This window comes from Pogona vitticeps, chromosome 5 (genome assembly GCF_051106095.1).
Source record: "Pogona vitticeps strain Pit_001003342236 chromosome 5, PviZW2.1, whole genome shotgun sequence".
Taxonomy (NCBI): domain Eukaryota; kingdom Metazoa; phylum Chordata; class Lepidosauria; order Squamata; family Agamidae; genus Pogona; species Pogona vitticeps.
This window is the reverse complement of record NC_135787.1, coordinates 25,737,779-25,764,152: the sequence shown is the minus strand read 5'-3', so window position 1 is coordinate 25,764,152 and position 26,374 is coordinate 25,737,779. Positions and strand designations below refer to the sequence as shown.

Here is a 26,374-nt window from a genome sequence, read left to right as displayed (position 1 = left end):
TCATCTTACTGTGGTAACTAGGTTGCTTTTCTCAGAAGCAAAGAAGAAGAAGGCCTTGTATTATAGCCATTGGAAGTAAATGAGGGCAAGATAACTATAAGAGCATACACAGTGGTGCCTCGCAAAACGATTGCCTCGCAGGACAATTAATCCGCAAGACGATGGGTTTTTGCAACCACTGTTGCACTTCGCAAGACGATTTTTCCTATGGATGATTTTCATAAGACGATGTTTGGGTCTATGCTTCACAAGTTGGTGTTTTTTTTTTAAGACTGATGCTTCACAAGACGGTTTTTTTCCCCATTGGAACACATTATATAGATTTCAATGCATTCCAATGGGGAACTGCGTTTCACAAGACTTTTTTTTTAGACCGATGCTTCACAAGACGGTTTGCGCCCCCCCATTGGAACGCATTAAATAGATTTCAATGCATTCCAATGGGGAACCGCATTTCACAAGACGATGTTTTCTATGGACGGTTTTCGCAAGATGATGATTTTTTCCCCCACTGGAGCACATTAAATAGATTTAAATGCATTCCAATGGGGAACCACATTTTGCAAGACGATGTTTTTGCAAGACAGAGATTTTCGCGGAACGAATTAACATCCAGTATCTAATTTCATGGCTTTTATTGGCTTGATTTCCTTTCTAGACTCATTTGTCTTCTGTGTGTCTTTCCACCTCATGGTCATCAATATAGATTTTTTTTCTTTTAATTTGTTTCACTTACTACATATGTATTTTACTCTGAGAAACCATAGCTACATGCTGCCCTCTAAGCATGTTCAAACTTATGAATTCAATAACTTCTGAATAGGGCTGTTCATTCAAATCCTTACCTCCTATGTTTAATTATTTGAATTTAGACAAACAGTAGCAATGTCATCTAGATTTGTTTAAGCTTTTCAGCTTAAAATGACTGAGATAGCTAAGCATGAAGGCTATGCATTTCATTGTATAAAACCACCAATGAGAAACGTCCCCCCTCTGCATTACTTATACTGTATTTAACTCAATGTTTCTCCTTTCCTTGCTTCTTAAAAAGTCATATTTCATAGATAGTCATTGCCTGATAAATAGTTACCTGCAGATACTGATTTATTGTAGAGTTGTGTACGAGTTATTTCACCCCTATTCCATTTCACTGGAATAGTCCACCTGTAACTGAAGATTTGGGGGGGGGAGATTTTTTAAAATGTAGCTAAATATGCATAACGTTTTGTACATGTATATGATTATTCATGGTCTTGAAATAAAGGAAAATTGTTACTTTTCTAGGCTCTCCAACATAAAAAACACATAGACCAGCCTTCTCAGTTAGAGACAGACAATAAGGCTTGTCCTGATGCTCCCCAACTGGCTGTCCTCAACTGTGTTGCAGTAAATCTACCCCACTGCCAGTTTTGGTTAAGAGGCAACTGACAGTCTATTTTGGGAATGGGTACCATTGTCTCAGGCACCAAACTATCTTGGAGTCACCCTATCTGGGTGAAAAAACTCCACAGAACTTCTTATAACCATTCACACAAAAAATATGGCAACACATTTCAAAGAGGTTGATGAGCTGACAGCATTTAAAAGAGGCTAGCAATTATGTAAAATCCACAAGGTTAGTTTGAGTGAAGCTGGAATTATTTTGCTAGGATAAGGATGAGAAAAGCCAATGCAGTTCAACAGACAGAGTGCTGGAGTAGGATTCGGGACACTTCCGTTCAAATTCCTGCTTGGTCATGGAAACATAGAGGATGGTAGTATTCCTTGAATATCTGACATAACTTGAAAACCCTATTAGGATTCCCATAAGCCAGAAGCAACTTGACAGCATATAACAGCATATATCATGAGAAACCTGGGCTTCCCTACATTTTCATATTATTTATTTATTTATTTATTTATTTATTGGACTTATATACCGCCCCATAGCGCTACAAGCACTCTCCGGGCGGTTTACAATTTAATTATACAGGCTACACATTGCCCTCCCCCCAGCAAGCTGGGTACTCATTTTACCAACCTTGGAAGGATAGAAGGCTGAGTCAACCTTGAGCCAGCTACCTGGGATTTGAACCCCAGGTCGTGAGCACAGTTTTAGCTGCAGTACAGCATTTTAACCACTGCGCCACGAGGCTCTTAACAGCTCTTTCATTCCTGACTCCTGGTCATGTTATTTCAGGCAGATGGGAAATGCAATCCAACCACATCTGGAGGGCAATAGGTGCCTATCCCTGATGTAAGGGCTGAAAGAAATTATCCCTCAATAGCAGTGTAGGCAACATGGAGTTCTCCAGATGTTATTGGATTACATTTCTCAGTATTCTCACTACTGCCTTTGCTGAGTAGTGCTAACGGAGAATTGAAGATCTAGAGGGTCACACTTTACCCATTCCCATGTTCTGTAGTGTCTAACTTCTGAATGCAATTCATGCAGTGAAGTCACTAAGAAGAAGCAAAATGAGACTCAGTCTGGTCTCTAACTAACATTGCAAAAACATACTCAAATGTTGAAGAAAACATACCTGAACTCTGAAGGTGGCTGAGAAAGGTCTGCATTGGGATCTAGGAGAAAACGCCTCTGTGTGATTGTTAAGTTCGAATGCACATCCAGCACAGGGTATCCCATCTGTCTCGTCCAGGTGTCCATTACTTCTTTGACTGACTCACCACTCACCTAAGAATAATAGTAGATGATCATGTTGAGAAAGGCCAAGCAGATGGGGAAAAGGATATAACTCAGGAGGTAGAACCTATAGAAAGAACAGTTTTCTCTCTTAAATTCTGACGTTAGGAATCACATGGACATCATTGGTCCAAATGACTGTAAATACAACACATGAGGCAAAGCAAATGGCTTCCCTAAAAGGATTGCCACATCTTGCAGCCCTTAAAGAGGCAGATGTTCAAGACATGGCAAGGCAGCTGAAATAAAAAGAGTTGAGACCAACTACTAGTGTTTCTAATAGGAAGAGTTTTTAAGAAGTAGTCTTCATGGTTCTACTAGGCACCAGGGAAAGCAATCTTGCAATGGCTTAAGTCCCACCAGCACACCTGATCATTCTCCCCAAAATTGTTCAGGAAAAAAAATGCAGCTCTCAGTAGGATTTTGTGTGATCCAGAAGAGCTACATTTGAAATAAATGGAGATACTGTCCATATCATTATCTTTCAAAGCAAAAGGGGGAAGTGGTATTGCATAAGAGAAGAACAGAAATATTTTATATAAAGAACCTACACACCTCTTCCATTGCTTTCCAGAAATCATCAGTTTTTGCATTTTTAAACTTATAGTATTCCAGGTATTTCTGTGGGAGAAAACAGAAAGAGTCCAGATATAGCATTATCACTCATCATGACAGTCAGTATGTTCTCAAGCTAAATTCTTAAGGAAGTACTGGACACCTTCTTGAGAGTGTGAATCAATAAGTCTCAATTACACATTCTGACTTTCTTTCTAATATTTTCTAGGCACAATCCAAGGTGATGATGCCAGAAATTCTATTGAACAAAGTACTATTTGTGAATAAATATGTTTATCAGCAATGGGCAACTTGTGGCCCAGGAGATGTTGATTGACCTCATTTTCCCATCATTCTTCACCAGTGGTTATGCTGACTACAGCTGATGGGAATTGCACTCCAATCACTTCTGGTGTAGAAGATTTCCAGGATCAACAATTATAAAACACTAAACACCCAGCAAATTCAATCATCTAAATGAAATAAAATAGTTTTTATAGAAAAGCACTGCAACATGAGTGATACCAATAATAATTACCATTACAATTATGCTGACCCTTTTCAAGGTTTTCTAGGTAGAGAATACTCAGAAGAGGTTTAACATTCCCTTCTCCTGAGGGTGCCCTGGGACTGTGCAGTTTGCCCAAGGTCATACAGGCTGGCTCTACTTGCAGGAGATACAGTGTGGAATTGACTGTATTCCCAACCTCTGGCCCCATAGCCAGACACCTAAACCAGTGAGCAATCTAGCCAGCTCCATGAGTAAGGGAGATCTCAAGATGCCAGCCACAGAGACTGGCGAAACGTTAGGAAGAACAACCTTCAGAACACAACCTTCAAGACCCTGAAAAACCCACAACAACCAGGAGATCTCAATTCATTTTTTGAAAAGGAGAGGAAAGAAAAAGAAACCTATGTATGGTTTAAAACATAATTTCAAATGTAACTTTCACTGACCTTAACTAATCCTTTCAATTAAAAGCTATTTATGTAAGAGAGCAGATTGTTCTCATTATACTCTGGTCCACCTTACATTCCCATTATTCAAGAACACTTCTTAAAATAACTCTCATCCATTTAACAAGACAGGAATTTATAATCCAGGTACACCATGTAGGCTTCAGTAAACAAAACAAAACAAAAAAGAACACAGCCAGAGAACTCTCTCTCCAAGCTCGCAAACTCCTCTAATGTACTGCCCAATAAATGTGTCAGGCTGGAAAATGCTGACTCCCAATGTCACTGCTGGACAAAAAAATAGACCCGTCCTTTCAAAAGTGTTGAAACTTTCTTTTAGGCACCAGAGAAGGGATCCTGCAGACATGCAAGACTGAAGTATGGTGGAAAGCACATCACTCACTCTGGATTGCCATGTCAGGAAACAGCTGTGTTTTTGCTGAACTGTCTTTTAAATTCCACTGCTTCCACCTTGCTGCATTTTGGGTTTTAATTAAGACATAATTTTCCATCTCCTGTCAAACTTTTACCTGAGGTCAGCTTTGAAAACAGAATCGTTACATTTGATAAGCAGGACAGGTGAAAGCTACTTTGCTGGATGATACCTATTCCTTCTTGGTATCATTAAATGCTCAGTTTGCTAGGAAACTGAAGGGAAAGGGAGCAACACACACGGACATAACCTGTGTAGTATATTTTATCACAACATGTACATAAACACTTGGTAATGAAATAGACCGTGTAGTGTTGCCATGAGACAAGGAAAACGGTATGACCCCCCCCACCCTCTTCCAGGTGTCTTTTTAAGCACAGTTGCTTCCCCCTTTGGTAAAATAAACATAGCTAGCAAATAGTAATGTTGTATTACAGTACAAGTGTGTTGTGGTAGAGGTAGGGCTGACAGTGACTTCTTAATCAGCAGGGACTGCTCTGTCATCTGCCAGCCCCTCAAGCATCCTGGCTCCTTCAAAGGCTAGCTGCAATCCTCCCACTTCTGGGTGGGTGATGTATTTTCCCAAGCAACTATATGCTGTTGTGAGTAATCTCAGCCCTGATGTAATTCACAGTATGTCAGGGCATTTGGTCTTGAATGGAAAACTGTGACTCCAATAGCTTTACCAAAGACTTGTTCCTAGTAGATGAAGGAAGGAAGGAAGGAAGACCTTGAACTGCTTTGTTCATCTGCATCAGCCCAGCTGCCCTTGATTCATGGATATAGTGAGTGTCATAAAGAGACAGTGTGGTGCAGCAGATAGAGTGTTGGGCTAGGACTCAGGAGACCTGGGTTCAAATCCTTACTCAGCCATAGAAACTCACTGGAGGAACGTAAAATCATTCTTTAAACATCTCATACGTCTTGAAAACCTTATTAGGGCTACCTTAAGTTGGATGTGAGTTGATGGCACTTAACACATATATATGGTGGAACACATATACATGTTAAGTGCCTGCAGTTCAAAACTGGAATATAAGTGGTTCCATATAGAGATGGGGAACATTACTTTTTGGGATTACAACTCAAAATCCCACAGCCCCCACAGGAGTGGCAATGCTAATGGTGGAATTCTGTGAGTTGCTATCCAAACCAGTAACTTTAGCCATCCCTGGTTATGCAATCAACATACTGTATCATCCCCATAATACACGACTGTCATGTATTTCATCCAGTGACTGAAAGGCAAGCATCAGAGCTTTTTTTAAAAGTTTATCTTTTTATACTCCAATTCCAAGAAATCATGGGAGCAGAATACGGGCTGCAGGATTCTTGGGGTCCAAAAGTACTTTTCTGAGTTACTTTTTCTAAGCGGGAAGGGCAGAAATACTTATATTACTGGATGGTAGCTTGGATTACTGCATTGAGCAAAAGGTTGGACTTGATAGCCTTATAGGCTCCTTCAAACTCCATTACTCTATGATCCTATGGTTTGTATGTCAGGCTCACTCTCCCCCTTCCTAAAGTGATGAGGTTGGCATTACCCTCCTGCAACATCACTCTGGGGAATGTGCATAAAAGCTTCATCCGCCAAGACTGGCCTTTCTTGCAAAGAAAACACTCCCAAAGAGAAGGATACTTTTATAATTCATTCCTGATAATGGCACGGAAGGAGCAGTGATAGTAACAGGGACACCAACCAGGCTGCCCTTTAATCCTTATGCCAATAGCTGAAGACCCATCACTTCAGGTAGGCTTTTAACAGTCAGGATTGAATCCCCGAATGCCTTTTTAGAGTGAAGAGAGTTTGTAAAGTTCACTTGCTTTTAATTATTCAATTGCATTTTGATTAGCAAATAGTTTAATTGTTTTCAATGTCTAATTTATTATGTTCTTAACTCTATTCCTTTTAATATTGTGAGACAGCTTGGGTCCCCTTATCAGTAGGAAGGCAGCCTATAAATAAAACCAACAAAGAAATGAATAAAATAAAACTGTGTTTATGGGTGTGTGTGAGAGAGAGAAAGAAAGAGATCCAGAGAGATAAGAGAGCTTTTGCCCCCTTTCTTTAGTTTTTCAAATGTATAAAGATGTTTTAGATCCTTCTGAAACTACCTGCATATATATGTGGATGGGTGTCCCTGCCTGCACAGAAGCATTTGCTTAGCATTGCCAAAAAGAAATCACCGTGGCTTGGGTTTTCCACTACTCCTGCTCTGTTCATCCCAGTAAATAAGCATGACACTCAACTACAAAATCATTACTTACAGAGATGGGAAACCTGTTTGTTTGTTTGTTTACTTCAACTCCCAGAATCCCATAGCCAGCATGGCCACTTATAAGCTGGTCAAGGGATTTAGGCATTTGTAGATACTGGAGAAAAGCAACATTTTTTCCACGAATGCTTGCTTTTCTCTCTCTTGAAGGTGCTTTCATTTTTTCCTAGTGATTCCCAGAAGTTCTTGCCTACAGTAGGACAGCAGATGGCGCTGTCTGTCTCCCTCTCGTCTCTAGCAGTATTTTCATAAGAGTCGCTTAGAAGATCACACTACTGTAGTGTATAAATTTTATAGCAAAGTACAGCTCTGATATGTAGATCAGTGGCCAGATGACCTTGGAGTTTGTTGATGAACAGGGAAGCAGGAGTAGAAGGCAATACATTCAATTAGCCTCTCCCACAATAATCATCATGACCTTTCTCTGTTAGCAAGGGGACAGTGGGTGGAAGCATTACTGTGGGCTCAGATTATCTTTATCAATTTGATTTCAGCTCTGGCTCTCAGCCCTAGATGCATCAGTGGTATAAGGGAGGGCATCAGCATGATGTGTAATGATGTGGGAAATTATTTTCTTTTAAACAACATAACAGCTAGAGTCTCTTCTAAGGGCAGCCAGGAGAAACATTTGATTCAGCCCCAAAGAGGGCTTGGGCTGAAGCACAAAGTACTTTAATAGGGACAGAAACTGAATGTTGGCTTAATGGCACTTACAAAGTTGGCAAATGATCTCTTTACAGGGAAATGGCTCACAATGATAATAATTGAGTACTCCTCCTGAAAATGTCAGTCATATGGCCAAAAGAGCATTCCCACTGACTCCAGGCAAGCTAAAGAAGACACAGTTTCCACAGATAAGGTTTCATGCCATTGCTATGGCTATTAACTCCATCGCAATCCTATCCTGCTGCAAAGTGCTGTTTAAAGTGATATATGTTGTATCACTTAACCTGAATTATTTTGGTTATCACAGCATTGTTTCTACACTGTCGGTGCAGAGACAACCGACCCGGTTCCCGGAACGGAAGCCAGGCTACTGTCTCTGAAAATGGTGGTAGGGGAGGATGAAGAGGAAGCAGGGTTAGGGAGGGAGGCAACAAGGGCAGTGGGAAGGTGACCCGGGGTGGGGATGAACCAGGAAGTTCATGAAATTGCAAAACTAGTTCGTGGTTTGGGGTGGTTGGGGTTCATTGGTTTTGATAACTTTGAAACTAACAAACTAACAAACCAATGATTTTTAATGAACTTCCTGGTTTGTTTTTTGATTCATGCCAATCTCTATTCCTACCAAGCTAGTGGAGGCAGCTCTGGAGGAAAACAATGCCCTTGATCCATTCCAGTCTGGGTTTAGGCCATGTGACGGCATGGAGACGACATTGGTCAGCCTGCATGATGACCTTTTGAGAGAGCTGGACAGGGGCAAGGTGTCCCTGCTGATCCTCCTTGATGTCTTAGCAGCATTTGATACAGTGGGGTCTTGACTTAAGAACGGCTCGAGTTAAGAACATTTTGACTTAAGAACCGCTCTCATAGGAAAATACTGACTTGACTTAAGTACTTAGATTTGAGTTACAAACTGAAAAAAAACCCATGTGGGAGGCAGGGAAAGTGCAAAATGTGAACTTTCAGGTAACTGTTGGCCAGTGAAAAGGGTGCCTGTCTGCTTCCTCACTCCTCCCAGCGTTTAGAGAGTGGATTGGGAGACAGTCTTCAGACTGCCTGGTACTATACTGCCTGGACTGTATTTTCCCTGCCTTCCCTGAACCTTTCTTGACCTAAGAAAAAAAGAAACAAAATATCCCCCTTTAATGGTCGAAGGCGGAATAGCACCTTCCCATTAGTTTCTATGGACGGAAAAGAGCAGATACGGATCAAATGGTTTTCAATGCATTCCTATGGGAAATGCAGATTTGACCTGAGAACTTTTTGACTTGAGAACCGCCTTCCAATACGGATTAAGTTCTCAAGTCAAGACCCCACTGTACTCTTGACCACGGTGCCCTCTTGGGAAGTCTGTCTGAACTGGCTATTGGTGGCCTGGTTATGTACTGGCTCCAATCTTTCCTCGAGGGCTGCCCCCAGAGAGTGCAATTGGGAGAGTTATCTACCCCTTGGACCTCAACTGCGGAGTGTCCTAGGGGTCAATCATCTCCCCATTGCTGTTTAACATCTATATCAGACCACTGGGAGGTCATTCAGAGATTATGAGTGATGTATCATCAATATGCAGATGACACACTACTCTATCTCTCTTCTACCTCTCTGCAGTGGATGCTGTGCCATCCCTTGAGCACTGCCTGGCTGCTGTGCTGAAGTGTATGAGGGATACTAGACTGAGGTTGAACCCAGACAAGACAGAGATTCTCTGGGTGAGTATCCCTGGTGTTGGTGGTTTGGGCAGCTCCTTCTCCTTTGGCAAGGCTACTCTCCCCACTAGGGATGAGGTGTGCTGCCTAGGTGTTCTTTTGGACCTAGTGCTATCAATGGAGAACCAGATAGCCTCTGTGGTCCAATCTGCCTATTTTCACCTTAGACGTGTTGCGCAATTGTGCCCTTACCTGGACACTTGGTCACTCATCACACTGGTCCATCCACTGGTAGTCTCAAGAATAGACTACTGTAATGCTCTTTACCCGGGGCTTCCCTTGATGCTGACATGGAAGCTCCAGCAAGTCCAAATTATGGCAGCTAGGCTAGTGGGTAGAGCCAGTAAATGCCGACGTATCTCCCCAACCCCGCCTGCACTGCACTGGTTACCTGTCCACTTCTGTGCTGGCTTCAAGGCATATACTGTAAAGTCCTAAACAGTTTGGGACCTCGGTACCTGACAGAATGCCTCCTTCCAGCAAGAAATGCCTGTTGTACCTGTTCATCCCAGGTGGGATGTCTGAGGGCGCTGACCCCGTAAGAGGCCCAAATGGAGTGGATTAGGAGTCAGGCCTTCTTACCTAGCTTTTGGAATCAACTGCCTCTAGACCCCTTACTGATGACCTTTAAAAAATCTCTAAAAACATGGTTGTTTAGACAGGCATCCCCATCAATTGAAATCTATCAAAGATTTTAGCCACTGAGTCTACTGCCTTTTAAATATTGAATGCTTCTAACTGTTTAATTATTTTTCTATTAAATTTTTACTGTTTGATCATGTTGTGAAAGTCACCTTAGGCTATATGGGTGATATACAAATCAAATCAAATCAAATCAAATCAAATCAAATCAAATCAAATCAATCAATCAATCAATCAATCAATCAATCAATCAATCAATCAATCAATCAATCAATCAATCAATCAATCAATGCCAATCACATAAGAGTCACTCCAAAAATGGTGTGAAACTTTCTACTGAGTTAGAACAGAGATATGCTGACAGATAAAAGCTCTAATGTGAATTTTGTGGCTTCATCATGAGGTCAACATAACAGCTGAAATCCAGCTTGTAGCATAAGCCAAATTATAACTTTCCGTCTGTTCCTCCTTGAGAAGCAAAACGGCCCTGCTATGATTTTGCAGTGGTGGGGACCTGCCCACGCAATGAGCCAGTCTGAACACATGTTCCTCCTTTCCCCTCATATCTCAGTAGATTGCTCACCTGACATCCAGCTTTGAATTTTTCTGGTGAGATCCAGTCTTCAAGCATTCGGAGGATTGAGGCTCCCTAAGCAAACAAAATTTAGGGGGAAAAAAGATTGAGTCTTTTGTGTTAGTTTCAGTCCAGAAGCGAGGTTCCATCCTGATGCTTGGAAAGGCCTTTGCCTGCCTGAGCAAAATACACTGATGAAGTGTAATGTTCTTATTTCTATGCAACCTGACAACATGCACATATTGTTCATGTTCTTACATCCTTATATTTAAATGAAGAGTGTTCCTTAGCTCACAGACTTCCTTATGAAAGTGTGAGAATGAAAATAACTCAGAGATGAAGTAGACATAACCCTTCTAGCTCCAGCCCTCCCAAATTCACTGTGGTTTGTGGGAGTGTTAGATGCTGCCTATTTTACAGATGGCTTGGCAACCGCAGTTAGACAACTCCACCCTTCAGCCCTAAATAGCTCTCCCAGAAGCTTTGCTGTGTTTCAGTGGATACTCCATGAAGTCTTCCCTGCTTTTCTTCCTTTTTGCTTTTCTTTAATATTTTGCAATTTCTGAGAATACTCAGAAGGTTTTCAAAAACTGCAACCTGTAGAGTATTCCAGCTTTTATACCTCACAGCTTTTTGTAGGGTGCTTCTAATCAGGAATGCAAGATCTCCCGTTATTCATGGTGACTTTGCATTTCAATGATGTCCCCTGAATTCTATGAGGAAGCAATGAGATAGGGATGGAAGGATACTGTGGACTGAAGTGGTTATTTAAATATCATACAGTTGATATGCTATATATCTATGTATTCAAGCCAATTTCAAAAGGTGCACATTAATATCAATGTTCTCAAATGCAGGTACGAGGATTAATTTAATACTGGCTATGAACTACCGTGCATTAGATGAACCATATAGCAGCTCAAATGAAGATTCAGTCTGGTGTGGAAAGAAGAAATAGGATCAACCTCCAGGAAGCCAGGATTGTTACTGCAACTGCTGCTTCAGTACTGTTTGTACTAAAGTCCTGCTGCCACAGGAAATCATGTCTGTTACCTGTCTTCAATCTCTCCTGCATTGGAGTTAAAGCATCACAGAGACCAGACTATACTCCAGGCTATAAAACCAACTCCCTTCAATTTCCTAACCTATCTCTTTAAGCTACAAATCAACTCAAATGCTGCCTACTTTTGTCTTCCCCTTTCAAGCTGAAGTGTTTATAACATACGCTGTTCCTCACCTTGCTGTAGGATACACTATCAAACACAGAAGTAATCTCATCGGGAGTAGATACATCCACTACAATAGGGTGGGAAGAGACCAATGAGTCTTCCTTCATCACAGGGAACAAGTCCTCAATTAAGATTTGGTCCAGCTGTGGAGGAAATAGAAGAGGGGGAGAAGCAGAAAATGAAGACTGTGATCCTATTACGTCAGCCTCCCACTGAATTTAAAAGGATCTGTTTAGAAATAGAAATGTATAGCACTGCAGTCTCAGGGTGTGGTTACTCATCAAAATGTGTGGGGTTGGGTGCACTTGAAATCTATTTTAAAATATATGTTTACATGACAGATAGATAAACATTTTTCCCCAGGAACCTTTTTTTTTTTTTTGTAAAGCAAGGGGTTTTTTTAACACCTCCTAGGGACCAGTTTATTTTTACTTGATTATGAACATGATTTATTTTGAACCTTTTTCCTTGTGTGCTCACCTGTGACAGAATAAATTGTGTCTGTAGATTTTATCAAGTATTGGATCACGGGTTTCAGGCTGCAGGGTAATCTTGCAGTCTAGTCTGTTATATATATATAACAGTAGCGGTAACACTGATCTAGTGCTATGTCAGTTTGAAAAAAATATTTAAAAGCTTTAAAAAAATCACACTACAGAAGAAAGGTAGCCAGTGCAAGGCTGGACAAGTGTAAGACAAAACCCTCAAAAGCAGTTCCAGGAAATGTGCCAACAGCCATAGCATCTCCTCGTAGCTATGGCAACACAACTTTTTTTAAGTTTTCTCAGTTGTGGCCCCACTCTTGTGGAATGGGCTTCCACCAGAGGTGTGGAAGGTCCGCTTCACTCAAATCTTTTGGAAATTAATGAAGGCAGAGCTGTCCAGAGAGGCCTTGGGTAGTATTCTTCCTGTGAATAACTCAGGATCCTTAACGGCTTTTAATAACAACCTCTACTAGTACTTAAATCTTTTACCTTCTAATTTTTCTTAATTTTTTTCTTTCTGCATGTATTTTATGTTACCATTGTTCGTTGTTCTTATAGCTTTTGTTTTAAAATTGATTTAAAAGGGACTTATTGATATTGTCATAATTTTGTCATATTTTATGTGTAAACTACCAGACTAGAGGTACACTACATCAGGCAGAATACAAATTGAATTAATTAAATAATTAATTTTGTTTTTTGCTGCAGACATTTCCCTCCAGAAATGCATAGCCCCAGCAGGGAGAAACAAAGGAAACTGGAGCTCTGCATTGCCACATTTAAAATGATTTTAAAAGTTTGTGTAGCCCCCTCAAACACACACCTTACATTCAGACTGAAAGTTGGCCCATGAGAAGGCGCACACCAATCCCCAAAGCACATGAATTTAAACAACTTCCAAAAAAATAAAAAAAACACCCCAATCCAGCTCCCAATTTATTTGATAAGTCTAATCATACCTTCAATCTGCTGGAGAAATATTATCACAAGTCAACACTTGGTATTTTAATGTTGTGAATGTCTTTTACCATGTTAATAGCAAAGCTTATTAGAATTATTTTTAGAAAATTAATTTGTTTCTCAATAGTCACATATTAGTAATGTGCTCTTTTTCAATTGTTTTAATCACTAAAATACAAACAAACAAACAAAAATGCAAAGTCCTACAGAAATGTCCCCAAATAACATTTTGAAATAATGAGCAGTCATTAAAATTGTTGCATAGAAACCTGTTATGCTTTGCTGGCAACCACTGAATCTGTTTCGGGGGTACAGTACTTACTTGAATGCTAGAAAGAAACAGATTGAAGGCTCAGTACTGTCTACGTATTGAATAAACATGAGTTTACAAATATACTTATGTATTAAATACATGCTTATCATGGCTTAAAGGGCTGATGCACATGGTCAAATATCTCCTTCAAACAGTATGTTCCATAAGATCAAGCAATAAGCATTTACCATTTGCCAATCCCCTTCTGTAGCATTTACACCAAGAAACTCAAAGAAACTGGCGAATCCTTCATTGAGCCACAGATCATCCCACCAATCCATGGTCACAATATTTCCAAACCACTGCAACAGAAAGCAGAAAGAAAAAACCAAAAACCTTCACAGTGTTATCAATGCAGATCAGTGTTAGCTTACCAAACTTGTACATAACAAACCTATTCAATAATGAAACATATTCTTTTACAGTAAAAGCATTCTACTGCGTTAAAATTAATAAAAAAATCTTTTTATATATATGGAGTTTGCCCTCGGCACAATTTGAGATTGTTTAGAAAATTTGGTTTTGTTTTTCAGTTTTGTTTTTCAGTATGGCTCATTCTTTTTTCTGCACACAAAATTGCACACTGCATGAGTGGTTGTCTTTTTTCAATAGCTTATGCCAGGCACACTCCAAGAACCTCTTGTACAAGTACACACCCTGTTGCATAACTGCAAGGAAGATATTGTCAGAGTATAGAAATTTTATAAGCCTGAACCTGTATATGTGTTTCATTAACCAGCTGCCATTGTGCACAGATGTGAGAGTGCTGAATCACTCTGAACATGATGTAATGACTTGAAACCAGGAGAAGACCAGGTGCAAAGCATGAAGTCACCTGCATTCTGATTGGACAAAATATGCCATGTATATGTATATAAGTGGACTGTGTGTTTGCTTCTTTCTCTTCCTCCACTATCACTTGCTGCCACGCATGCTGTCAGTTTGTATAAAGAGTTCCTGCTGTGCTGTTAAGATACCTGCCTGTATATAACTGTAAATACGTGTAAATACAACTGTCTTGCAACAAAGAAGAACTGGTAAAGTGTCTTTAATAACTCTGCGTATTTTACTGTTGCCAAAACCCTAACAGATATTACTTGAGAAAAAAAGGGGGGCACTCTGCTCATGGAGCAGTAAGGCTCCCAAGTTGTTAACAGTGTCCCGATCAAGGTGTTACAGAGTTTATCTCCCAGGACCAGTTGCTCCCATCTCAATATCCATATCCATCCATTCAGGTCATCTGGATAATCTCAGGACAACGTGCCAGCAACCACAACTTCTCCTCATAGCTACAGTATTGAGGGGGCTCACATTAAAATATAGTAGTCAGTCGTTAAGGTGCAACAACATGTTTGTCTTCTTTATTTTTTATTTTCCTTTTGTTTTTGGCCTGGTATGGATAATTTCAGGCACACTGCTTCTAGACACTTTTTGGAGATTATATATATGGTGACAGAGAACCAGAACATCTTGGCAATGACCTGATATTGTCTAGCGACATCTCTTACCTGGTACTACATAAGTGTAAGTGCTTTTAATTGCTCATGTTTTTAGTTGGTCAGAGCGCTAATAATTGCTGCTGCTTTGTATATTGGTAATCACTTTAAGGTTGATTGAGTTCAGAGACCACAGTAAATCATGGTTTATTGTAAGGACAATGAACATGGCTTCCTTCAGGCTTCACACCTAGTACAGTTCTGAGGAGGAGCTGTGGGCTTTCATTTCTGTTTTCAATTGGCCACAGTTCATTATGCTGTCCAAACATGGAAAACTGTGGTTAACTGTAACTCTGAAATAAATGTCAGTACTTTAAAGCTTTAAAATTAATCCACTTATTTTACCACTGAGAAATAAACATATTGAGAAGAATCCAACTATATGTGGGATGAGTGGATTATTACTCTCTTCAGTGCAATATGATTTCTAATCTTAGCTCGTAAAATAACTCATAAACTGTACCTGGTGAACAAGTTCATGGGCAACTACAGCTGCTACTCTTTGCTTGTTAGAAGCAGCAGATTCTTGTGGATCATAAAGGAGATTAGTTTCTCTGTAAGTGATCAGCCCCCAGTTCTCCATGGCACCGGTGCCAAAATCTGGAATGGCTATTTTGTCTACATGAAGAAAAAAAGAGAAAGTAGCTTAAGTGCCAAAGCAGTTGCATCTCCCTCTAATCACATAACATTTCAGGGGTGGCCCAAAACATTTTGCCATCTAAGAACAAAGCAACAAATGCAGCTTCTTCATACACCAGCTACAGTATCTAAACTGGCAAGCTATTTAGGCACAAAAGGCAGAAAATCCTGTAACTACTTTCCATCTCTTTGGCAGTGAAATTACAATGACTCTAGGTGAGAGTAACCATGTCCTTCTAGAATTCTTGATTTCAAAGGAAACGAAAACAGAGTGTACCCACACACGTCTGCTGGATTTTTAAAAAGCCAATTTTAATAATCTCAAAATGAGGATAAGTAACGTCCCATGGCAGGAGATTCTAACAAGAGAAGGAGTCAAAGAAGGATGGGAGCTTCTAAAAGAAGACATTCTAAAGGCACAACTATAAACAATTCCAACAAGAAAAAAAGGGGGGAAGGAAGCAAAAAAGGCCAGTGTGGTTTCACCAAAAAGGTCAGGGAGGACCTAACCCCCCCCCCCAAAAAAGAGAGAGAGAGAGAGAGAGAGAGAGAGACATGTAGAGGAAATGGAAAGAAGGCCAGGCCACCAAGGATGAGTACAGACAAGTAGCTAGGAAATGCAGGGATGGCATTAGGAGGGCAAAAGCTGAGAATGAGCCGAGGTTAGCTAGAGACACTAAAAGCAATTTTTAAAAAAGCATTCTTCAAGTAGCAAAAGACAAACAAAAGACATAGTGGCATAGCTCTGCAATGGAGATGGAAAAAGGATAACAGAGAACAAAGAAAAGGCAGAGGTGCTCAATTCCTATTTTAGTTCAGTCTTTCCCCATAAGACAATGAACTTCCAGACAAATTAGAAGTCCAAGTTTGGGGGGGGGCAGGATTGCAGCTGGAGATAAACAAAAAGTCAAGGAATACCTTACCACCTTGAACGAGTTCAAATCTCCAGGGCCAGATGAACTGCAACCGAGGGTACTGAAAGAACTGGCTGAAGAACTCTCAGAACTGCTATCCATTATTTTCTTGAAATCATGGGAAATGGGTGAGATGCCAGAGGATTGGAGGAGGGCCAATGTTGTCCCTATCTTCAAAAAGGGTAAAACAGAGCAACCTGCGAACTACAGGCCAGCCAGCCTGAAATCAGTCCCAAACAAAATTCTGGAACAGATCCTAAAGTGGTAATTGTGCAACCACCTAGAAAACAATGCAATAATAACTAGAAACCAACACGGATTTGTCAAGAACAAATCCTGCCAAACTAATTTGATCTTGTTTTTTGATCAGGTCCCTGATAGACAGAGGGAATGTTGTAGATGTAGTATATCTTGACTTGAGCAAAGCTTTCGACAAAGTGCCCCATGATATCCTAATTAGCACACTAACTAGGTGTGGGCTGGATAGACGAAGTGTCAGGTGGATACACAATTGGCTACAGAATTGAACTTGGAGGGTGATGTTTAATAGGTCCTTCTCTAACTGGGAGGAGGTCACAAGTGGGGTACCCCAAGGCTCAGTCCCGGGCCTGGTGCTCTTCAATATTTTTATTAATGGCCTGGATGAGGGAGTGCAGGGAATGCTTGTCAAATGTGCAGATGGTAGAAAATTGGGCAGAATAGCTAATACCCTAGAAGACAGAAACAAAATTCAAAATGAACTTGAAAGGATGGAGCACTGGGCTGAAAGCAACAGAATGAAATTTCAACAGGGATAAGTGCAAAGTCCTCGGAAAAAGAAACCAATTGCACTGTTACAAGATGGGGGATACCTAGCTCAGCAAAACTACAAGCAAGAAGGAGCTTGGAATTGTTGTAGATCACAAGCTAAATATGAGCCAACAGTGTGATGTGGCTAAAAAAAAGACTAATGCTATTTTCGGCTGCATTAATAGAAGTATAGTTTCCAAATCCCACAAGGTGCTAGTCTCCCTCTATTCAGGACTGGTTAGGCCTCACCTTGAGTATTGTGTTCAGTTCTGGACACCACACTCCAAAAGGGATGCTAACAAATTGGAACAAGTTCAGAGGAGGGTGACAAGGATGATCAGGGGGCTGGAAACCAAGCCTTATGAGGAAAGGCTGAAATAATTGGGCATGTTTAGCCTTGAGAAAAGAAGACTGAGGGATGATATGATGGCACTTTTCAAATACTGTATTTGAAAGGCTATCATACAGAGGAGGGGCAAGATCTGTTCTCGATCATCCTAGAGTGCAGAAAACGCAACAATGGGCTCAAGTTAAAGGAAGCCAGATTTTGGTTGAATATCAGGAAAAACTTCCTGACTGTTAGAGCAATACAACACTGGAACCAGTTACCTTGGGAGTTGGTGAGTGCTCCAACACTAGAGGCAGTCAAGAAAAACCTAGATAATCACCTGGCAGATATGCTTTGATTGTATTCCTGCATTGAGCAGGGGGTTGGACTTGATGGTCTTGTAGGCCCCTTCCAACATCACTTTACTATGATTCGATAATAACATATTCAATAACTAACATTGACCTTTAATGGCATCACACATCTGTTGCTTGAAGTGGTTGGTTAATGGTAGGGCCAGCTTTGGAGCATCTACCTCTCAAAGAAATTAAACTTTTTATCCATGCCCCTGCAAGTCTGAAAACCAGTTCTGGGCTACTGAAATACCAGGGTGATGCAGCTGATAAACTGATTCTCACCAACCACATATTCCTATGAAGGCAACTTTGGTGCAGCTATGACCAGCAGTTCAGAGAGCTTGTAGATTTCACAAGTGATGGCATGGAAGACTGGGGTGGTGGCCCATGGAAAACCTTGGAACAGCATCTATGCATGTCTGCCTATAGATAGGCTTGCACTCAGCGGAAAGAGACAGGGAAGAAGAAAGAGTGACAGAATTCTGGTTGCCTTATTATCAAGAAATCATAAGGCAACAAGAAGGATAAAACATAAGTTTACCTTCCAGATGTGCTACAAGTATTCTGAATATGTGCACAGGCTGGGGCTGATAGGCAGAGTAAGAGAGCCACCTCAGGTAGAAGATGCTGATGAGTATGAAGCAGCAACAAAGTACTGGAATTCTGGCTGTAGAAACGGTGCCTCCACCACATCATCAGCCTCTCTTGTAGCCCCCAAACTGTCCTGCTACCCTCACTTGTGGTGAAGGTGCAGTTTCGACAGCAGGACCAAGGAACTTGTTACTCCACAGATGATGAATTACTGCTCCCATCATCCTTTACCAGTAGCCAAGGTGGCTGGGGCTGATGGGAACTGAAGGCCAGCAGCATGTGGAAAACCAAAGCCCTCTTCTACAAGGATACATGGCTTCTTGCACACAGAGATATCACTTTCTCTATAGGTGGGGTATCTGCCCCCTCCCATACATTAGGGGCACTTCCTACTGCTTTATTGGCAATGCTAAACTAATCTCCACAATGTCCTCCTGTGATTAGGCTGTAAAAGGATTTTGTAAATGGGTCTAAGAAATATTTATGGGTAAATTAAGTAAACTAAATCCCCATGTAATGAACAACATCTGCTTCTACTCACCACAACACATAAGGTCATGTCTTCATGGCTGGCAATCAATACCAGTTTAAATGAGAATTATGGACTCAATGTTCTCAGAGAGACATAACAGCACTACTACTTGGCCAAGCATAGAATTCAAATTGATTCCAGGATGGGCAAAGCTAGAGGGTGACCCATTCCTTTGAAACAGAAACAAACTGTAGAACTACTAATTTCTATAACTTTGATCAAGATGGGTCTCTCAGTAGTCAGCTGACATTAAGTTTTAGCATGATATCTTTATTAAAACGCTTTAAAAATCTAATTTTATCCTTTCACAGCCTTTAAACTATCTAAATCTTATGCCTGCATTTTTTTAAAAAAACAAATCTGAGCCATTCTTTTCCCCACCAATTTGGCAAAATTGGGCACAAAACTATCCACACAACTATAAATAGGAGGCAATAAAAAGAACAATAACTTGCTACAGGACACAACCTAATAATTAAGCAAAATGAAAAACAGACCAAAAATGGGGGTGTTGGGTTTTTGGATAATACTCAACCAAAATGGAATTAAAAATAGGCACAGCTGCAGAAGAACTTCAGTGAGTTTTCAAGGTTACTCGTACGCAAAACAAGACAATAAATTGGCATTTGTGTTTCAGTCCTTGGAGAACATAGGGCTGCTGGTGGTCAGAAGACCTCCCACAAACCATAGCCCTGAAATTGAAAAGGCTTGGAAACCCTTCTTGGTTTCCTAAGTCATAATTCGGCTGTCTGTGAGCCTTTGCAGGGGTGGGGGCTTCATGTGTGTTGGCTTTTTACTAGGGGAAGCGAAGTAACAGTGGCAGGAGGAGACAGAAGGGGGCAACATGGGAGATTTCTGGTTGCTTTTCTTTTAAAGGTCCAGTTGAGACCCATCTGGAAAAAGCAAACAAACCAAAAGAAGTCACTGCTCCTTCCTGTCTCCTCCTGCTGCCACTGCTCTGCTTGCCATTTGTTAAAGGCCAAGCCACCACAAGTCACAAACACACAGAGAGGCATGTAGACAGCCAAGTAGTAAATTCTTGACCATTACATGAAAAGCAAAGGAAAGCTTCCATTTATCTTTTATTTTTTTAAAAGTGTTACAGCAAATATTTACAGTCTAACACATACTTTATATATTTTTTAAAACAGTAATCTTAGATTATTTTGGCTACCATGGAGCAGAGAAAATAATTAATTTGCCAACATCCTCAAGTGCCTGTCTTATTAAGCCACTTCACTATACTGGCAAATTACAAGAAGGCTGCTGCAGATGAAATATGGTCACTTGATGCAAAAATGCATCAAATGGCATATCAGACTTCCTACTGATCGGATTTAGCCTGATCCAGCCTGCTCCTTCTTAACCGTGTAGACAAACCCAGAATTAGAGAACACATCATTCTTTTTGCAGTGTACTTCTATACCGCAGACAGAATGACGTTATCCCACATAAAATACAGCTGTAATGTAATGCAATTAGTTTTAATTGTTAGTGAACTGAATTAATTACAAGTAACTAGTTGTTTGTAACTAGTTACTTCCAAGCTGTACTTTATATCACTCTATGTAATAAGACACATTCTTTCATTTATCTTACTATAGTTTCTCAGGATTTAAAGATAAGCAGGTCCAGCACCTAGCTTTGGTCAGGCTTTAGTATGGTGCCAGCCCTGGTTATGGTGTTTTCCACTTCCACCATCAGATGGCAATATCAGCTTGTGGAGTCTAAAATGGGTGGGAAACAAGTGGTGCAAGAAGTTGCATCAGCAAGTGTCAACTAGTAAGTAAACAACTGGCCTATGGCAAGAAAGAGAAGAGAGTGAATGGGTATAGTGGTAGCAGCATTCAGCAGGGATATGATATATCGGGGTGTGGTGAGCAGGGGTAGATAATGGGCCTCAACAAGGCTAGGACCTCAAGCAAGTATCAGATCATGCTAACCTCTGAGGCCAGCCCCATAAAATGGGCATTGCAGCGGGAATATTTAGAAGGGTCAAACTAGACCAGTGGTTCTTAACCTTTGTTACTTGGATGTTTTTGAACTGCAACTCCCAGAAACCCCAGCCAGCACAGTTGGTGGTGAAGGCTTCTGGGAGTTGCAGTCCAAAACTCCTGAGTAACCCAAGGTTAAGAACCAGTGAACTAGACGATGCGCTTAGAATGTTTGTCACGTAGATGGGAGAAATTGCCAAGGTCTGGCTATTGTGATGATCACGCTCCCTAAAGAGATGATGATTGTGGTCAGCAAGTCCCTGTGGGTGCAAAACCACCACCTTTATTGCCTGAGGTAGGTCCTTTAGGCCCCAGAAGTGTGTGGTACAAGCCCCATGGACAAGCCTGATCCTAAAAGTAACCTTTGCTTACTTTCAAAGCAAGAAACCATTGACTGTGTGCTTTCTTAGAATGCACAACAGCCTTGCCAGGTAGGACCTCTCAATGTCTAAGGAATCCCATTCCACAACAGTCATAGGAAGTATATCTCCTAATATCTAGTTTGACCTTATATTAATAGTAATCATGTGCCATCAAATCAATTCTAACTCATGGCAACAATTTTCAGGGTTTTCCAGGTAGAAAATACTCAGAAGTGGCTGGCTTTACTCACAGGAAGCCCAACAGGGAATCAAACTCCCAGCCTCTGGCTCTACAGCCAGATACCTAAACCACTGAGCTATCTAGTCAGCCTTGACCTTAGATTAGTGATCAGAAAAAAGCAGTATATTGACTGCTATTTACACACTCAAACTACCCATAGCTGAGCAGTAAGTTTTATAGCTCAGTATCTAAAAAGCCCTGGTTCAAACTTCATTATTAACTTCAGTTCAGTCTTCACCCTGACAGTTATCTTCACTGCTTAAAAGGTTGCAGGAAACTTGGACTGTAAAAAGAAAATGATTCTGGAAAACTCCTGGCAATCCAAGTTGACCATTTGGGTTTTTTCAGTGTGAGGGAGATTTGTATGCTTATTGAAGCATGCTAATGCTTCTTTATGAACAGGGACACAGCTAAATGCCACTATTCCAAACATCACCCTTGCATACAATTTTTAGATGACTCATGGACTGGAAACAAAATGATCAGTCAGTTAAGAAATCAGGAAGAGAACTATTAATAATTACCCAGTTTGGGAAGAGAATAGTTCATGTTGAAATAATCTTCAAAAAAATCAAAGATCACTTTCGTTACATTTGCTGCATACTCAGCGGTGTGGATCTGTTTCGGCTGGGCATAAATACGGAGCTGTAAAAGAATGCAGAGATGTTCCAAACACAATTATATATAGCTAATAGGTTTGACCTTTCTGCCCTGAATAAGGAAAAGGCACTGCTTTGCAGTAAGCAGCTTCTCAAAACTATTTCCATGGAGCTATTAATTCTACCAAGCATATTTAGGGGAAAGGACAGCAATAGGGATAAAGCACATATTACCCAGCAGTCATTCCACTAAGCAGTAGAAGAAGGAGAGGCAGTAAGTAGGACCACCACATTGGTTCTGCTGATAGGTCAGAAATTTCAAGTGCCTCTGCTTCTTGAGCCGGTTTTATTCTAGTTGGTCCTGATAAGAAGACAAATGGGGTCCACTTTATTGTAACACTTCAATTGCATTATATTAGGTGGTTATAGTCAACCTCTTGGCATTATGAGCATCTGCCTGGGCAGTCCTTGTTTTCATTTTTCCTCCTATCCCAATTTCTTTTGATCCCTTGCTTTTTTAGATTGCACATCTAAGGGCAGGAAATAACTTCTTCTGTTTTTATTCATATGCAAGAAAATCTGAGAGCTCTTTCAGCTGAATGACAAATGACAAATATAAATTATACAGTGTGGGCCCCATTTCCACAACCAGTTCCAGAATCTACTGTGCGTGGCTGAAACCGAAGACATGAGGGAACGCTATATACAGCATACAAGGGGACAGGACAAAGACTGCATGGGGACACCCTTGTGTTTGTATATAGGGCTGAGGCAAACTGTGGATATTGTTCCCACAGATATAGGTTCCTACTGTATAGAATTACTACTAGTGTCTTATTTTACACTAAGAATAAGCAGAACTCAGGCCTGTAGAAGCTACTTCAATTTTTTTAAATTGTTTCTGTTTTCATTAGAACCTTGAGGTTCACTAATGAGAATCAAATCACAGAATCCTAGAATGAGAGACTCAATACAATCGTTCATTCGTTTAGTCGTTTAGTCATGTCTGACTCTTCATGACCCCATGGACCAGAGCACGTCAGGCCCTCCTATCTTCCACTGCCTCCCGGAGTTGGGTCAGATTCATGTTGGTTGCTTCGGTGACACTGTCCAACCATCTCATCCTCTGTTGTCCCCTTCTCCTCTTGCCTTCACACTTTCCCAACATTAAGGTCTTTTCCAGGAATACAATAATGGAGTTCAAAAGAGCCTGTAAGTTTATTGAGTCCAAACCCCTGCTCAGTGCAAGAATCCAAATCAAACAATATCTGACAGATGGGTGTCTATTTTTTTTCTCTTGATTTACTCCTGTGTTGGAGTGCTCACCATCTCCTGAGGCAATCAGTTCCATTGCCATACCACTTCAAGAGTTTAGATGTTTTTTTCCTGACATTCAACCAAAATCTGGTTTTCTGTAACTTGAGTCCATTATTACATGGCCTGCACTCTGGGATGATCAAGAACGGATCCTGTTCATCCTCTGTATGATAATCTTTTGATATTTGAAAACTGCTATCATACAGTATGTCCCCTCATTCTTCTTTTCTCGAGGCTAATATGCCCAGTTCTATCAGCCTGTTCTCATAGGGCTTGTTGTCCACTCCCATGATTTCTCTTGTTGCCATCCTCTGAACTTATTTCAGTTTGTCAACTTCCTTCTTAAAGTGCAGTATCCAGCACTGAATACTTACTACTCAATGAAGGTAGAGGCAAATAGAGGGAAATTAGTACTTAACAGGATTTTGAGATTATACATCTGTTAATGCAGCCTAAAATAGAATTTCCCTTATTTTTTTTATTTTTTATTTTTGGCAGCCACATTGCACTGTTGGCTTATATTCAGCTTGTGATCTACAATTTCAAGATCCTTCTTACACGTAATATTACTGAGCCAAGTTTCTCCCATCATTCTAGAGATGGAGGCGAATGTCTGAAAAGAGTTCCGGACTGCCATCCTACGAACACTTACCTAGTTTTACATAGACACATACAGAGTTGCTTTGTAAAACATATGGAGTAAATGAGTTGTGACTACATTGAATCCCATTGCTTTGAAGACCCATTGTTACTATTATCTGTAGAGAATTGCATTCAAGGATATAATAATTCGACCCAGACTCAAAATTAAAAACAGAAACAGAAAAAAGGGCCTTTGTAAATAGGGTTTGTATTCTTCTGTACAATATCAACACCAAAGAAATACCCACAACTACACATATAACTAAGTCAATTGCTTTGGTTTCATTTTGCAAAGCCAAGCCTGCTGAAAAACAATGCAATAGTGTGCTAAAAATGAAAACAGGACTTACAGGAATTCCTCGAGAAGAAACCCTCGGTATAAAATCAAACTGGTGCACAGCCCAGCACACCAAGTAAGTGCTCATGGGGACAGAAGTATGGAATGTTGTCCGGTTCCAACCATTACCCAATGCAATTGTTTCCTGGAAGGGGAAAAAGCACAAAACAAATAATTATATACAATGCAGGTGTCTACAAGTAGAGCAGTACTTTTAAATGTATATTAGCAGCCTTTATTATTCCCTGATGTGCTCTATGGGTTGCTTTTTTTTTAAATTACTGATCTGTTTTCTTTAGCTTGCTGCGCATATGTGTCCTTTCCTGGATTAATATCCTTGGAGTCATTTCTTTTTTCCTGTCTAAATCACAAAAACCTGTATGACTGCACCTATGGTATCTGAGTGATATCAGTCATTGGTTTGCACAGGCACTACGAATTTTACCTGAGAGGGCAATCAGAGAACTCTGTAACTCACTATTTGATTCACTTTTGGTGCAGCTTGGTTCTTTCTTTTTTCTTACGAACACACATGTTTTAAGTGAGATCCATCCTGCTGCTTTTGCGAGCTGTTTCTCTCCTTTCTGGAACAGCACTAGGGCTGCAGTTTATTTAGTGTGATTATTGGGAGTGCTTCTGATTATCCTGGTCAATAGTCTGTGTAGCTGCTTAATTCACTCCCAAATAGAGCTGTGGGCAGCATTCTCTTTGGTAACAACCCTTTGACACATGCAGCAGTTGTGATAGTACAAAGAATGGCAGAGAAACCCTCTCCTCTATTTTCCTCTTCTCACATCTGTTAAACTATTCTTCTAAGTGACTCTGTGCTATTTCATATATATGACAGTATCCATGCTAGGTTGAAGTATTGCTGTAGCACTATGCCACTTACTAAAGTAAACAAAAAAAAGGCAAGTTGCCACAGATAGTTGAATGATTGCCATGACAAAAGGCAGGGAAAGGAGCAGGGGAGAGGGTATCGATAATCAAAAGAAAGAGAAATTGGAGCAATCTGAAGTCTGTCTGGATCCTTCTCATAGGAGAATAAATGTTTCTGGTGTGAATCAAAAGATAGCTCTAGTGTGAGATAAAATAGATCGCACTGAGGATAACAGCCTTTTATATGTGACCCAGATTGCTCCATATTTCTCATCTAGTTGCACCCTGATGCTAAAATTATAGTAGCTTTGTTAAAACAATAGAAATAAACAAAGCTTTCTTACATGGAGTTAGGCTATTATGCAAGTGAAATAAGTATCATACATTCATACTGAAATATGTTATGGATTTTGGCCATTTATGTACATTCAGGCATATCCAACCATCATGAACGTTAACAGTAATCTACATAACCACAAGCATGATATACTTTTGTAATTTCCATCTTTTTCCTCTTTAACATTAATACTACGTTTCTAGACTTTTGAACTGAAGCTAATTTTTAAGTGAAATTGCCTGGGAACGACTTTAGCCTTAAGTTGGTTAGCTGGAATTTGCATTTTAATTGTGTTCTTAATTTGGAAATTTGGAAACTATTCATTTCAAGCTACTATGTGCTGGCTTTGATTTTCAGTTCAGCTGTTCACTTGAAATTCTATTGGCTCTGAGCCATAAACATCTTTTCCATGGTCACTCCTAAAAACGGATAATGTATGCCATTGACTTCTATGGAAAACTTGGAAAGTTGAGCCAGCAGACCTAAAAATAATCAGCTGCAAACTTGCACACTTTATTTCATAATGAATTTTGATAAACCACTACATC

General features: G+C 40.4%; 1 protein-coding gene across 2 annotated transcripts in view; it reads right to left on the bottom strand.

Moving 5' to 3' along the window:
* Window positions 1-26,374, bottom strand: part of ENPEP (glutamyl aminopeptidase) — a 62,738-nt gene that overhangs the window by 16,266 nt on the left and 20,098 nt on the right. For both annotated transcript variants that reach the window (XR_012087768.2, XM_073001812.2), the window contains exons 3-11: window positions 24,624-24,755; window positions 22,240-22,360; window positions 15,433-15,587; window positions 13,662-13,775; window positions 11,724-11,858; window positions 10,496-10,561; window positions 3,239-3,304; window positions 2,523-2,674; window positions 1,091-1,170 (exon numbers count right to left, since the gene is read on the bottom strand). Coding sequence is in view for 1 of the 2 variants with exons in the window: in XM_073001812.2 (XP_072857913.2) it covers window positions 1,091-1,170; window positions 2,523-2,674; window positions 3,239-3,304; window positions 10,496-10,561; window positions 11,724-11,858; window positions 13,662-13,775; window positions 15,433-15,587; window positions 22,240-22,360; window positions 24,624-24,755 (1,021 nt within the window). In the remaining variant the exon portion in view is untranslated. The remainder of the gene's footprint in view (window positions 1-1,090; window positions 1,171-2,522; window positions 2,675-3,238; window positions 3,305-10,495; window positions 10,562-11,723; window positions 11,859-13,661; window positions 13,776-15,432; window positions 15,588-22,239; window positions 22,361-24,623; window positions 24,756-26,374) is intronic.